This window comes from Motacilla alba, chromosome 17 (genome assembly GCF_015832195.1).
Source record: "Motacilla alba alba isolate MOTALB_02 chromosome 17, Motacilla_alba_V1.0_pri, whole genome shotgun sequence".
NCBI classification, from domain to species: Eukaryota; Metazoa; Chordata; class Aves; order Passeriformes; family Motacillidae; genus Motacilla; species Motacilla alba.
Genome location: NC_052032.1, coordinates 4,948,988 through 4,962,348, shown reverse-complemented (window position 1 = coordinate 4,962,348; position 13,361 = coordinate 4,948,988). Strand labels below are relative to the sequence as shown.

At 42.3% G+C, this 13,361-nt stretch overlaps 1 protein-coding gene across 2 annotated transcripts in view; it reads left to right on the top strand.

Moving 5' to 3' along the window:
- Positions 1-666: 666 nt before the first annotated feature.
- The window catches only part of CDK5RAP2 (CDK5 regulatory subunit associated protein 2), a 70,788-nt gene continuing 58,093 nt past the window's right edge, over positions 667-13,361 (top strand). For both annotated transcript variants that reach the window (XM_038156251.1, XM_038156250.1), the window contains exons 1-11: positions 667-914; positions 1,053-1,114; positions 1,772-1,839; positions 5,208-5,318; positions 6,133-6,209; positions 6,960-7,080; positions 8,618-8,769; positions 9,643-9,805; positions 11,114-11,167; positions 11,579-11,698; positions 12,290-12,382. In XM_038156251.1, coding sequence (XP_038012179.1) covers positions 682-914; positions 1,053-1,114; positions 1,772-1,839; positions 5,208-5,318; positions 6,133-6,209; positions 6,960-7,080; positions 8,618-8,769; positions 9,643-9,805; positions 11,114-11,167; positions 11,579-11,698; positions 12,290-12,382 — 1,254 coding nt within the window. In that variant the 5' untranslated portion in view covers positions 667-681. The remainder of the gene's footprint in view (positions 915-1,052; positions 1,115-1,771; positions 1,840-5,207; positions 5,319-6,132; positions 6,210-6,959; positions 7,081-8,617; positions 8,770-9,642; positions 9,806-11,113; positions 11,168-11,578; positions 11,699-12,289; positions 12,383-13,361) is intronic.

Genomic DNA, 13,361 nt, shown 5'->3' with positions numbered 1-13,361 from the left:
ATAAATATTGCAGGGAGGTATTTCAATCCTGCACACGGGTTCTAAATGAACTAAAGGAAGGCAAGGATGCACAGCGAGGAGGGCTCCGGAGCTCCACCTGTGCCCGGCGCTGCTCCCCTGGCCCTGCTCCGTGAAGGAGGGGCCACAACAGCAGCATTTAATCCAGTTCAGCATTTCGCGCTGTCCAAGTTCAGAAATGTTCAATGCAGTTGCATTTTCTCCCACAAAAAGTTGGAGAGCCGACACGCTCACAACTTCGCTGTATAAAAAAAACCCTCCCAGATCATTCAAAATCCGCCTGCGCGGATGATGCCAGCAGCTGCCAGCGCCCGTGCCCGTTGCGATGAGCGGTGACCAGCGTGTGGAACTAACGCGTGTTTATTTCTTCCGCCGAGCCCAATGACGGCTTTGCCCAGCGGGGAACACGGCAAACATCAGCGCCAGCGGCTCTGCCAGGCTCGGCCGGGGCCAGGGCCCGGTGTCTCCTTTTGGACTTTTGGAGCAGGGCACAGGCAGCGGCGGGGATCACCCCATCTCCTCTCGCATCACCTCAGGCTGTCAGCCCGGGCTCCTTCCCTCACTCGAGATGGCGCCCGGCCGCTCTCCCCCCTGCCCGCCCCGCTCTGCCCTCAGCCGACATGGCCGCCGCCCGCCCGGCTCGGCCCGCTGCCCTCATCAAACATGGCGGCCCCCATTCTCTTCCCATTGTGCCCGCCCTCCGCGCGCTCCGCGGCGGCTTCGGCGGCTTCAGCGCGCCCCACGCAAAGATGGCGGAAGCGATTGCGGGCGTTTGAATTCCAGGGAAGCCGCCAAATCCGCGCACAAAGGCGGCGGGAGCCGCGGCGGCCGCGCGGCCGATCCATGGATTCGCTGCCGGGGGAGGACCCGACGCTGCCGCTGGCGTTCGGGGGCAGGTACGGGGGAGCTGCGGGCGGGGATGCGCGGGGCAGCGCGGGTGCGTGTGGCGGGGCCGGGCCCGCCGGCCGCGGACGGGGGCAGGGGGACGAGCCCGCGGGCGTTGTGCTCTCAGCGCTCTCCTCCTTCTTCCCCAGCGTCCTCCAGCTGCCGGACATCTCCCGCGGGGACCCCCAGCCCGGCCCGCCCGCCGGACAAGGTAAGGCTGCGTCGCGGCTGGAGCCCGCACATCCCTGCCCCGGCTCGCTGCTTCGCGCTGGTCCCCAAAGCTGCGGGAAAAAACCCTCAAACTCACGGCAAAAACAAACAAACGAACAAAAAAAACCTTTTATGTGATGCGCTTTTTTACGTAATTTAAGAGTTTTTAAGACCACGGAACGCCAGCAGCTGCTGCCGTCACTGCTGTGTGCTCGCTGCCTGTGGTCATTAGGGCTTTCAGCCTTATATAAGATGATCAGCGGTTTTGTGCGGCGTGTACTTAAAATACTTGGAACATCCAGCGAAGCCGTGCTGCCTGGTCACATTCTGCTCAGGGTTAGGGAAGTTGCACGCTGTGCATCATCCAGATCTTGCTCTAAGGATTTATTCTTGACAGTGCACCTCACATAGCCTGATTCCAGTGTACATCGTAATTTAAGTGGGTGATGGAATTTGGGAGTTTAAGTGATAGATAGCTTAGCGTGATCAGAAAGGAATGTAGATACTGACATGTAATGTAAACAGGGGGCCAAGCAGTGCCTCTCTCACTTCCCTAAAGCTTTTGTTATGTTTAGATTAGTGTAGACCTTTGCCAAATTGAAACCCTACTTAGAGAGATTCTGCTGTCTGAACTGGTTCTGTCTTCTTTAATGTCTAGTGGTACCAGATGTGGCAGAAGACACAGTCTCACCAGCTCGAGCTCGGACCATGAAGGACTATGAAAATGTAAGCAGAACTTTTAATGCAAGACTCAGTGACAGATTTATGGCCAAGATATTTCCAGCGTGCTGGCTGAAGTGTTGACTCTTAGTTTGTTTCAGCTGATAGACATCTTTTGGAGGTGTGACCAGGTGAATGTCCCTGTCCATGCTTTGAACCTCATTTCTTAAGTGTTGCTTTCAAAAACGGAGGCAGGAATTTGTTGTTCAGAGCAGCCAACTGCTGTGCTGAAGTTGTGAAACAAAATTGGCACTCTCTGCTCAGAAGTTCCTGCAGCTCACCAGAAACATCAGAACTTGGTTTGCACATCTGTTGCTGATTTATTTCAGCGAAGCATCAGGTTTATTTTCATTTAGGTTAGTGTGGGATTTGGCTTTTTGATTCATTGACTACAGTATAATGCCTTTTAACTTCGTAGCATGAGTGTGCTTGGAATGCTTGTGTTATGGAAGTCTAGTATCATTGTGAAAATTCTGTAGATAAAAGTATTTTGGCACTTACTAGAATATAAAGGAAAACATTAGATTTTCAAAATATGTTAACTGTGCTGGCTTTTTAAATTGAATAAGACAGTTGTTTATGTCTGCTGAATGCTGATTGGATTGGGCTGTGTTGCAGGACAACTTCCCCGTTAAGGACTAGAGTGAAAAACTTTTGAAGTTTTTATTGTTGTGTGAAGAAGCTGTAGAGGGGAAGGCAATCTAAAATCTCTGAGATGATTGCTGCAGATAAAGGCTGTGGCTGCTGCCTTTGGGCTATGCCAAGAGTCTGCAGTTTCAGTGTGCTGCTGCTGCTACCTTTTGTGGCAATGCTGCGTTTGAAATGAGTGGTTCTTACAAACTCTTTCAGTTTCTTGTGGCCTTACATCCTCCCTGCTCTTTGCTCAGAATTTAAAGCTTGTTTTGGAAAGCCTTGGGTGAAGGATGTTTTTTGCAGTCTGTATCTATTTCCCTTTCTCTCTTTTCTGTGTGTTGGCTGGGGTAGACAAACACTGCCTTGGCATTGGTATGTGCTTAAAACCTCTTACTGTGATGTGTGCCAAAGAGCTCAGTCCAGGATATACATGTTGCTCGTGGTTTACTGTCTGCAGGGTTCCTGGGCACAGGGAAAAAAGTTGCAGAAAGAAGGAAAAATCTGTTGCTGTTTGTCCTGTGTGATGTAGAGCAGGGGCCTCCCCACAGGTCTGGCATCCTGCTGTGCTCAGACCCCTCATGTTAAACTGAGCTGTAAAACCTCCCACGGGATGAGAACTTTTATGGGTGCCAGCAGTGTAATGAAGCTCAAAGATCCATTGCCATGAAGGAAGAAGAATATACATTAAATGCCAGTAAACTTATTTCTAGAACTCTGTTATTCATACAGGCTGCAAGAAGGGTGTAATGAAAAGAATGAGCTCTGGCCTCGTAGCTCAGGGAGGACAGGATGGATGTAATGACCCTTAAGTGGGCTGAAAGGTGGATCCATGTAGGAAAGGTCCTTTAATGTTTATACCTGGAGAAGGTGCTGAGCTGGAGAATGTTGGAGGTGCAGGTTTTTGAATTATTTATGGAGCCTGGCTTTGTTGCAATATGGAGGTAACCATTCTATTATAGAAAACATGATTACATGGGCCAAGTGAAAAGCACCTCTGAGGAGGACCTTGTTATGGGTAATGAGGTGTTCATGAGCAGAAAGGGTGATGGGTGTCAAATAAGGGAGCTGGGTAATAATATTTGTGGGATTCTTTCTTGTCTCTCCAAATCCTCTTAGAGTTTTGCTGTAAATCTGAAACAGCCTTTATAGTTGGAAACTTGTGCTGTGAAACCACAGCCACTGCTGACAAATCCCTTTTGAACAAAACTGGCTCCATGCAGACTTGGAAAGGAGCTAATCTGAGGTAGGATTTGCTGCCATGCTGCTCATGCTGTGGAATATCCTGTGCAGTATGTATATAATTGTCTTGTTTTCATTCCTCTTGTTTAAATACAAGAATCAAAATGCATAAAGGAATTAAGACTGAGTCTTCAAATGCATAAGTTCAGAGGGTTGCCTTTAAAATCTTTTTGCAGTGTGAGCTTTCTCACATTTTATATGTTTTCCTTCATTAAGCAATAAGTTATAAATTGTCTGCCTGCTCTAACATTCATCCAAGAAACTGAACATCAGAGATGACATTTGTTTCACTCAATGCTTTATGATTGCATAGTCTGTTTCATGTGCCTTTTGAAAATATTACCCTTAAGCACTTTGGTTTATCTCTTGCCACTGAAATATGTGTAAAAAGAGTTGTGAAATGCTGAATTCTTTTGAAATTATTTTTTCCTTTTGACTCAGAAATTTGTTGAATGTAGGGAAACTAATTAGAAGTTCAGCTGGTACAACTTCAGAGTGTTTTTGTCACTTGGACTTTTTCTGAATGAGCAGGGACTGCTGGGAATGATTTACTGACAGGTTCTTCAGGGTGTGGGAGTGAGCCACAAAGTTTATGTAGGATTTTCAATTGCTCAGATGATTTTCACTTTTTGTGAATAATGACAAGGCAGCTTTCTGGACAGGGATTATTAAACTGAACAGTTGTTTGCAGATGCAGGTTCTGAGTGCAGTTACAGAAAGTAATCTTGGGTTTCACGAGCCAAATATTTTGGAAATTGTATTGCTAATAATTTTTACAAATAGCACTGTAGTGTTCTGGAAAAGCCTACATAAATATTTTATTAGTGGTTCTGTAACATATTAGATTTCCATTTGCTGAAAGCATCTGGCAGGGAACATAAGTCTTATTTGAATGAATGTTTTATGCTTCATCTCTTAAAAAAATTTAGAGGGAGACTCCTTTCTTTAATGAAACCATCAACTAAGTTACTGCTTCTACAAGGAAGGTTAAAAGTGATAAGCAATTTTTCCCCAAAGAATTGCACTATGAATTATGGGATGGGATAAAGGTTTTATTGGTGCTCGATTGGGCTCACTTGTGTGCTTGTGGCTTTTCTTGCTATGAATAAAGTTACCTGGGTCCTGTTAATGAAGCTGCCTTCCCAGGCTTTTGCTTAGAAAATATTTCTGTTTCAGCATGAAAACTGTGTTGCGTCTTGTATTTGTTCAATTTCCATCATTTAGAAGAATTACTGAATGTTGTTAGATTCAGAAGTCTCTCCTGAATTCTTACTGTCTCAGACAGTATTTTGATACTTTAGGGAATAGTTCAAAGGGCACAAGGCTATTACATATTTAATTAACACCTTCACAATTGCACATGTATGTCACCCACATGTATGTATGACTTTAACTATGTCAAGGAGGTGGAATTCTGGTCTTGCACTGGTGAAAGCAAAACTGTTGGAGGTTAGGATTGTTTTCCTTTTTGTTCCCTTTTTCTCATTATCTTTCTTTCACAGCAAATCACTGATCTGAAAAAAGAAAACTTCAACCTGAAACTTCGTATTTATTTTCTGGAGGAGCGAATGCAGCAGAAGTTTGATGGTCCCACTGAAGAAATCTACAAAATCGTAGGCATTTAGAATGATTTCCTGGAATTGTGTCTCTTTTTGAGGAGTTTGTTTTGTTTGTTTTTGCCTATTACACTTGACTTTTAAGTCTTTTTTTGTTATTGGAAATTTTAGTGTGATTGTTTTATTCTGACCTTATCCTTTTCAGCAATAACTTAAATTAAAGTGACCTAAACAGGTGCTTTCCTCGGGTCTCTCTTCCATAATGGGATGGAAACTTGAGTCTCTCTTGATGCTTATTTCAGTAGTTAAGAACATGAATTGATGTTTGGGTAGATCACAGCTGCAGCTGAGTATTGCTGCCTGGTTTTCTCCACTGGTGATTTTTTTGGAATTGCCGATATGTTGAAATGGTGTTTGTCATCTTCCTTGCCAAGGAGTTCATTGTGCAGTTACATCATGAGAGGTTTCCTCAAGCTATAAAAAAAAAAAAAAAATTCTAAAATTACCAAAAACCTCTGTAGTTGATAAAATCGGGTTTTGAAAAGAAAATAATATATCTTGTAGCTTAAAGAAAAAATATGCTTGGAAACCCTAGAAATTCCCCAGCTGAAGTGCAGTACTTCCTCTTAGAGCAGTTAAATGTGTGTGCAGGGGATTTGCATCGCTTGAGTGTGATGGTCCTTAATGCTCTTGATATTTCTGGAAGGCTGAACCTTGCAAAATATACCTTTTAACAGCTAAATGTCTCTTCTTATCCCAGTGATACTTCATATTTGCTGGTCCTAGCAAAAAGTAACCTACACACTGCCACTAACTTTTGGGATGGGTGATCTTCCAGTTCTTTCCAGACATTTTCATTCTTTTGTCACAGAACATTGAGCTGAAGGTTGAGCTAGAAAGTCTGAAGCGTGAACTGCAGGAGAGGGAGAAGCTGCTCATCAAGGCCTAGTAAGCACCAGTTTATTTCTTGATGTCCATTACTTAGGATTTGTTTCTTTGTGTTTTTTCCCTCGTGCTTTAGGAATGGGAGGATCTAAAGGGCACTTATTTAGAAATGTTTGGTTCAAAACTAATCCAGGCTGGCAGCTGTTGATTGCCCCACGGGCCTCAGTTGCAGTGGGATTTTCTTTGTTTTCCTGAGGAGCAGGTGAATTTTGTTTGATCTCTCCAGGTTGCTTGAAGGGTATTGCTGTGCTTTGAAGGGAACCTTGCACAAGGTCATGCTAGAAAGCAAAGTTTAGGTGGCAGTCATGAACAAGTGTTTATCTGGTGTTGAGTAAGGAGACACTACCTGTTCTTTTCTCACAAGGTGTTAACAAATACTGGAAAGGCAAATGGAGAGATCTCAGCAGCTCCATGTCTTCAGTTTATTCCAGTGCTGCTTCCTGTAGAAAACACAGCTCTGCTGAAGGCCTTATAGTGTATTTGGAAGCTTTAGAAATATAAATGAAATATTTCACTTTTTCATCATACATCTAAAAATACTTCTTCATCCAGTGTGCCAAGGCTTTTATGTGGAGCTAACAGATAGCACCCACATTGCAGTATAGTCTGTAGATGTTTGTATTGAACCTTAAAGTGATAAGCAAGTACAGAGAAGGTGGAAGATGCTGGAGCATAATCCATCAGCTGCTAGCATGTGAAATGTTTTCCACGTTGATGTGCACTGGGATTTATGTCTGTGTTCTTGTCTTTCAGTAAGGCAGTTGAAAGCTTGGCCCAGGGTGGTGATGCTGAAGTGCAGCATGGGAAGGAGGCACAGAAGAAGCTGCAAGAGATGGAGGAAATGCTGACTGGTAGAATAAACCTTCTGGAAGAGGTGAGTGACCACAGCTGAAGGAATAATAAGGAGTCACTGTTGTCTTTGTACAATAATCTGAGATACTGTGGTCAACCTATATTTTCATAATGTCTTTTTTCATTCCTCACTACCATCTGTGCTTGAGACAGTTTATTCCTGTGTTTATTGTTGAGTTCTGGTTACTTTACAGAGGAATTGTAGTGTAAAGGGAAGGGGCCACAAGGATGATTGAAGTCCATTTAAAGTGGGTTCCTTCAAGGAGCAGGAAAGAGGAATTTGCATGACCTCTTGTTCATTTTAGTGGAAGTGGGATTTCTGAAACATTCCTTGTGCTTGAATTGGTAGAGAAGTTCAGTCCTTGTTGAATTGGTAGAGAAGTTCAGTCCTTGTTGAATTGGTAGAGAAGTTCAGTCCTTGTTGAATTGGTAGAGAAGTTCTTAAATTGCTTCCTCTGTCCCAAATCAGGCAGTCAGGCTGGTGTTTTCCAGATCTGATAGGTTGAAGAGCAGATTTTGTGATCTCATGGAGATGGGATATTTTCTGTAGCCCAAAGATAGTGTTGGCCTCTGACATTAATCATATTCTGCTTATGCATTCAAACACTGCAGTGTGGTTTTAGTCACAGGTTTACACAGCACCATGTAATTATACAGATCTAGGGAGTGCTAACAAAGATTAATTTCCTTCAGAGTTCTTGAATGACAGGTGAATGTTGGCCAAACAGCTTTTCAGGAGAGGGGTTGAGTGGGGAAGTTCAGTGGTGAAGGAGCTTTTCCTCTCCCTCCCCCAAAAAGATGCTTTTTAGTTCACATGTGAAGGCAAGAGGGGGAATGGCTTGTTAGGCTACAAGGAGGCTTTTATTTCATAGGAAACTAAATTGGGTGAGCACAGCAGGGAAACTTGCAATGTGAAAATGAAGATCTGAGTCAAATTTGATGTAGTATATGGCAAGTTGTTTTGTGTATCTTTTTTTTTGGTGTTCTCTATCTCTGTGAGTTGGGGCACCCAGAGGAAGTTGACTTCCAGAAATCTCTGGCTGTTATCTCCATTTCTTTTACTGTTCAAGAGAAAAATGTCTGGCTCATACTTTATCAATTCCTGCACAATATTATAAATGATGTTGGAGAGAGTTCCAATTAGCTACAGTGAGCTTGGGAATATTAATTTGATTGAACAAAAAACCCTTCTTTAACCTCTTTTATTTAAGTGTAACTATTTATTATGATAGTGGGAGGACAGGGGGACAAAACCATTTTATAATTGCTAAATCTGAAACCATAGCATAGGGGCACTTTTGTTTCTAGTTCTGCTATCAGTTAGGGTATTTTTTATTTCTTTGAAACAAATTTCCCTTCTTTCTGTACTACAGAAAGTGGATTAATCTTGAAAATGCAGACACAGAGTTCAGAAGCATTTACAAAGAACTTGAAATACTTGGTAAAAGTTCCTAAATTAAACCTCCTGACATATGTTGGGTAGAAGAAACTTCAGTATGTGAAAAAATTCATGAGCATTTAGTTCTTAGAGGCATCAGGATTGTGTGTTTTAATTTCAGACTCTTAAAGCTGCCCAAGAAGAGGTGGAAAAAGCCCTTGCAGTGACAGAGAAGGAGAGAGCTCTGAGAATTGCTGCTGAGCAGAAACTTGCTTCAATTATCAATGCCCCTGCCAAGGATGTGGACAAGGTTACAGAAGCTGAGAAAGACAGGTCAGAAGTGTTGCCAGTAATGTTTCTGACTGCTGGAATTCTTTATTGTTAAAGTGTGAAGAGTCAGCACAGCTTTGGGTTTGATTAGTTTGGTCCTGCCCTTGGGCACAGGAGAGTTACTGGCCACCCATGGAGTGAATGGCAACACAGCCAGCAGTTTAGTGCTTTGTGGAGCAAAGTCATCTTTAAAAGTTCCCTGCAAGCCTGAAAGGGTCAGGATGTGTGAAACATTAGCTCATAGGTCAGGCTGGTAAATTTAATGGGAAGAGAAACACTGTTAGGAATACAATCCAGGATACAAAACATGAGGAATCAGTGATGGCATCTTATGCTACAAAGTTTTCATGTGTAGCACTCAGGTCAGCCAGAAAACATCATTATTGTTCTTGGAATCCTGGGAGTGTGAAGATGTGTATTGACAGAAGACAACAGCACTGACCTGACCTGGTTTTAGCATGGGTTTTTGGTTTTTTTTTTGTTTATGTGAAATGAGAACTACTTAGATACAAATTTAGAGATACTTGCTGAAGGCACATGAGGATGTGGTGTGTGGGCTAAGAAAGGAAATAGATTAATAAGGTTTCTGTGTGTGCTGTAAAGGACAATGTAAGTAAAATATTGTATCTTAACTGTTGATATTTGAAGTGGTATTGGAGGAAAACAAGAATGAGCACTTTGCAGATAGCTCAACCCTGTTTGCTTATGTTGAAGTTGCAGCCCATTTTCAGGTTTTCCAGGGTTATAAAAGTCCTTCCTTAAGTTCTACAATTCCTGAGTCTTCACTTAGGAGAGTTGTCTGCAAGATTCACTGCAATGACTGGAGAATTGGTGCTAGATGATACAAGATTAATACTTAAAATCTTGTAATTTTAGACTTATAGAGCAACTGAATCTGTCACTGAAAAGTAAAGAAGCTCTAATTCAACACCTCGAGAAGGAAAAGTCTCAGAGTGGATCTTCTCACGGGAACTTGCCAGCAGAAAAAATCAGAGAACTTACCATTGCCTTGAGGCTTGAAAAGGATAGTGAGATAGAGGTGAGGAAACTGCCTGATCAATTATGTGCTATAAATCTCATGGGAGGGGGTAGGATTTTAAAGGTTTGGTTTTATGCATGATACTACATGAGTGACATCAGCCAATTAAAAAAAATATCATTTCCTCCTCCATTTTCCAGTTCCTTACCATTCATGGGTTATGCTGTGGCTTGGTGGGCACTATTCATCCTCATTTATCCATTCCCTCACTGAGGGGTTGTGTTGCCTGTGGAATAGATAGAGTGCAGTTGCTTTACAGAGGTATATATTAGGGAAATCCTAGATGTTAACAGATCCCTCACTGCGTGACATAACTGCTGTAAAACTTAAGAATGTGACCTGGGAATTTGTTCAGAATTTGTTCTTGGGAAGTGTCTCTGCTGTTATGAGCTGAAAAAAAAAGCTGTGGTAAGGGAGGTAGGCATAAAAACATCAAATAAAGTGCAAGTTACCCTTTAGCTTACAAAAGGTACAAGAATCAGTCTTCTGTTTCACTTGGCTCCTAAGTAGGAAGACAGAGATCCTGAACGCTCGAATGTAGAAACAGGTCCTGAGGCTTGTTGTCTTTTTTTTTTTCCCCTATAGGTTATTCAAAGACAAAATTAAAGCTGGCAGAATTAAGAAAGTTAATTATGGAGGCTGTCAGGCATCTGAGAATTTTTCTTCCCTTTTGTTTAGGAACTTAATATTGCTCAGCTCGGTACATACACACTTTTTTGTCTGTGTCCAGGATCTTTTATGATTGGATTGATTAGAGGTAGTAAAAGTTTTCAGTTTTGGGTGGTCTTGCAATTAACTCTGTCTGTGCCAGGAAGAAAAACCCTGCTTTCACAGGAGTATTTGTGTGTCAAGGTGAAAACAGCATCATCTTTAATCATTTCACAGGAGGTGGACAAAGTGCACACGATCATTTGGGGGCAGTATTGGAGAAAAAAATCTGGTGAATACCTTTGCACAACTCTGGTTTTATGTATGATTACTTTTTTAAAACAAATAATTCTGTCATCTCCCCAGGGAAAAGTGTTAATTAAAATCTCTCTTGATAAAAGCACGTTGCTGACAAAGATAAATGTCACATAAAAATGCACCTCTATTAACTCAGCAAGTGCAGTTGTTCTGTCTCATGCATGGAAGAACATGATGTTTTGAGGGTTTTTGTTCTATTTTATTTATTTTTCTTCTTAGTTTTGACTGGCTTATTTTATGCCCAGGGTTTTTAAGCTCATTTTGCTTCACTTTAATGCTTAATGAGTGTATTTATGTTGAGAATGAATGAAAGTGGCCATAACAACTGTTTTGTTCTTATAGGCTCTTAGAATGGAGTTTAAAAATGAGAGAAATTCGTTTGAAAAAAAAATTCAGGTAAGTTCCAGTTTTGCTCCCGTTTCCTTAACATCTTACAGTGTTGGACTCCCTCTGTTATCCTTTCAGAGGCACAGGAAGCCCTGACTCCAGGGAAAGCAGAGCAGGTCCTCTGTTAAAATCTCTTTTATATGGGATGACAGGAAGACCCCTCCTGTTTTTGAAGCAATTTTCAGTAAAGCTCATAGACACACTCATCAAATATTGAAGCTGATGCTTGTGGCCTGCCCCCTTCTTATACAATATTCCAGGCACTTCTGTAAGATGCTGCCTCTCATTTTGGGGACTGTATTTTATGTTGGTAATCTGAGTAATAAGCTCCAGGACCTCTGAGGGAAGTGTACTTATTAATGTGCAGTTACAGAATCTCTTAGTGGGAAGTTAATGCAACTTTCACATAATCTAATTTAGTCACTGCAAGAAGAGCTGCAAGAGAGAGAAAATGAGCTTGCTGTTGAAAAGAAGAATGGTTTGAAAAGGGATAAAACTATCCAAGGACTAACTGTTGCCTTAAAAGCAAAGGAAAAAGAGGTGAGGATCATTGTGATCTTGCTGGTTTGTTGAAGTACCACGGAGGGGGGGTGCTGTGTGTGTGGCAGGGTCTGATCTGACTGTAACCATGAGGAGGCTTTGAGTGGGTCCCTGTCACTGCTGCTGCCTCTCCAAGCAGTTCTGCTTGTCTGCAGTTTGGGCTCTTGGACTGAAGGAGGGAGGAGAAAGTATCCGTTAAGTATCTTCCTCCCTTAAGAGCTTGAAAGAAAAATGTTTTCAGCTGCATACTGATTTTTATCAGCTCTGAGCACCACTTAGAAGATACGAGGGGTATTTTATGTTGTTGAGTAAGTGGAGCTGTCAAAGGCAGCTAAAATGAGAGAGGTCAACATCAGCTGAAATTCAGATTGTGTGGGAGAGTGGGAAATACTTCACTTGAGTGATAGGCAGTCTAGTGAGTGTATAAGAGCAGGAATTTCTTTATATGAGATTTACTATGATGTATTTGGTGTTCTTGTAAGTGTTTTGTGTAGTTGGATGAATGTTTAATGAGATGGGGTTGAAATTACTGCATTGCCATCCCTTGGAAATAACTTTTCCTACATAGTATTCATTTCACTTTATTTAAAGAATGAGGAGCTGGCTTCTGAAATTGAAGAGTTAAATGCTTCATTGGCTAAGGCAAGAGAGGCAACTCACAAGGCACATGTCCAAAAATTCAAGGTAGGAACAAGCAATTTGTTGTGATTTCCCCCATTCGTGCTCCTCCCTTCTCTGTAATTCCACACAGCAGGCAGTGCTTGCTGTCTTTGAAATCAGAGGAATGGAAATCAGTTTAAAATCTTGTTTTAAAATTCTTAATTTTTATTACTTTGAAAAAAAAATCCTAAATAAAATTACTTGAACAATAGAAGTTGAAATAACTTACCTTGTTTCTCCTTCTAGTGTTTGGGGTTTTTTTTGAATCTAAACCAACTGAGAATCTTTAAGGGAGAAACATGTAATATCAGAATAAGTTAAAAATAAAGACACAACTATCTGGGGAGCTGAGGTCATCTTGAGGTTCATTTTTCCCAAAAGTATGTGCCAGCACAGGCTTCCTATTAGCAGAGTTGAGCTGGGTGTGAGACACCTGCTTGGATTTATTTATACAATAAATGTGAAACCACTATTTATAAAATACTGGAACGTTATTTGTGAAAATGTGATTTAGTAATGCTTTTTGTGTGTGTGTGAAGGAGAAAAGGGACTTGATGATTTTTTAGAAAGTTCTGGGTGTAAAATGTGCGTGATGGATCCCTGCTGCCCACAGAGCCCACGCTGCAGAGCGAGTCCTGCTCCTCAGCACTCTGCTCCTTAGCTCCAGCCCTGGGCTGAAGGCAGCTCTGTGTGAGTAAAAGGTGCTGCAGAGCCCTCTGCTCCTGTCACCTCTGCTCTGACTCCAGGGGGTTGCAGCAGTGTGGTGGAACACAAAATAGGCCTGTGCCAAGGGGAAGGGTGGAGTCACCATCCCAAAAATGTGCGGCTGTGGCTCTTGGGGACGTGGGTTGGTGGTGAACACGGTGCTGGTGCTGGGTTGGCAGCTGGACTCCATCCTCAAGGTCTTTTCCAGCCTTAATTCTGTGATTCCATGAAAGACTCAGTAACTTCCTGCCCTAGTCCAGATTGAAATCGGACTCTACTCCAGAAATAGTTTGATGTA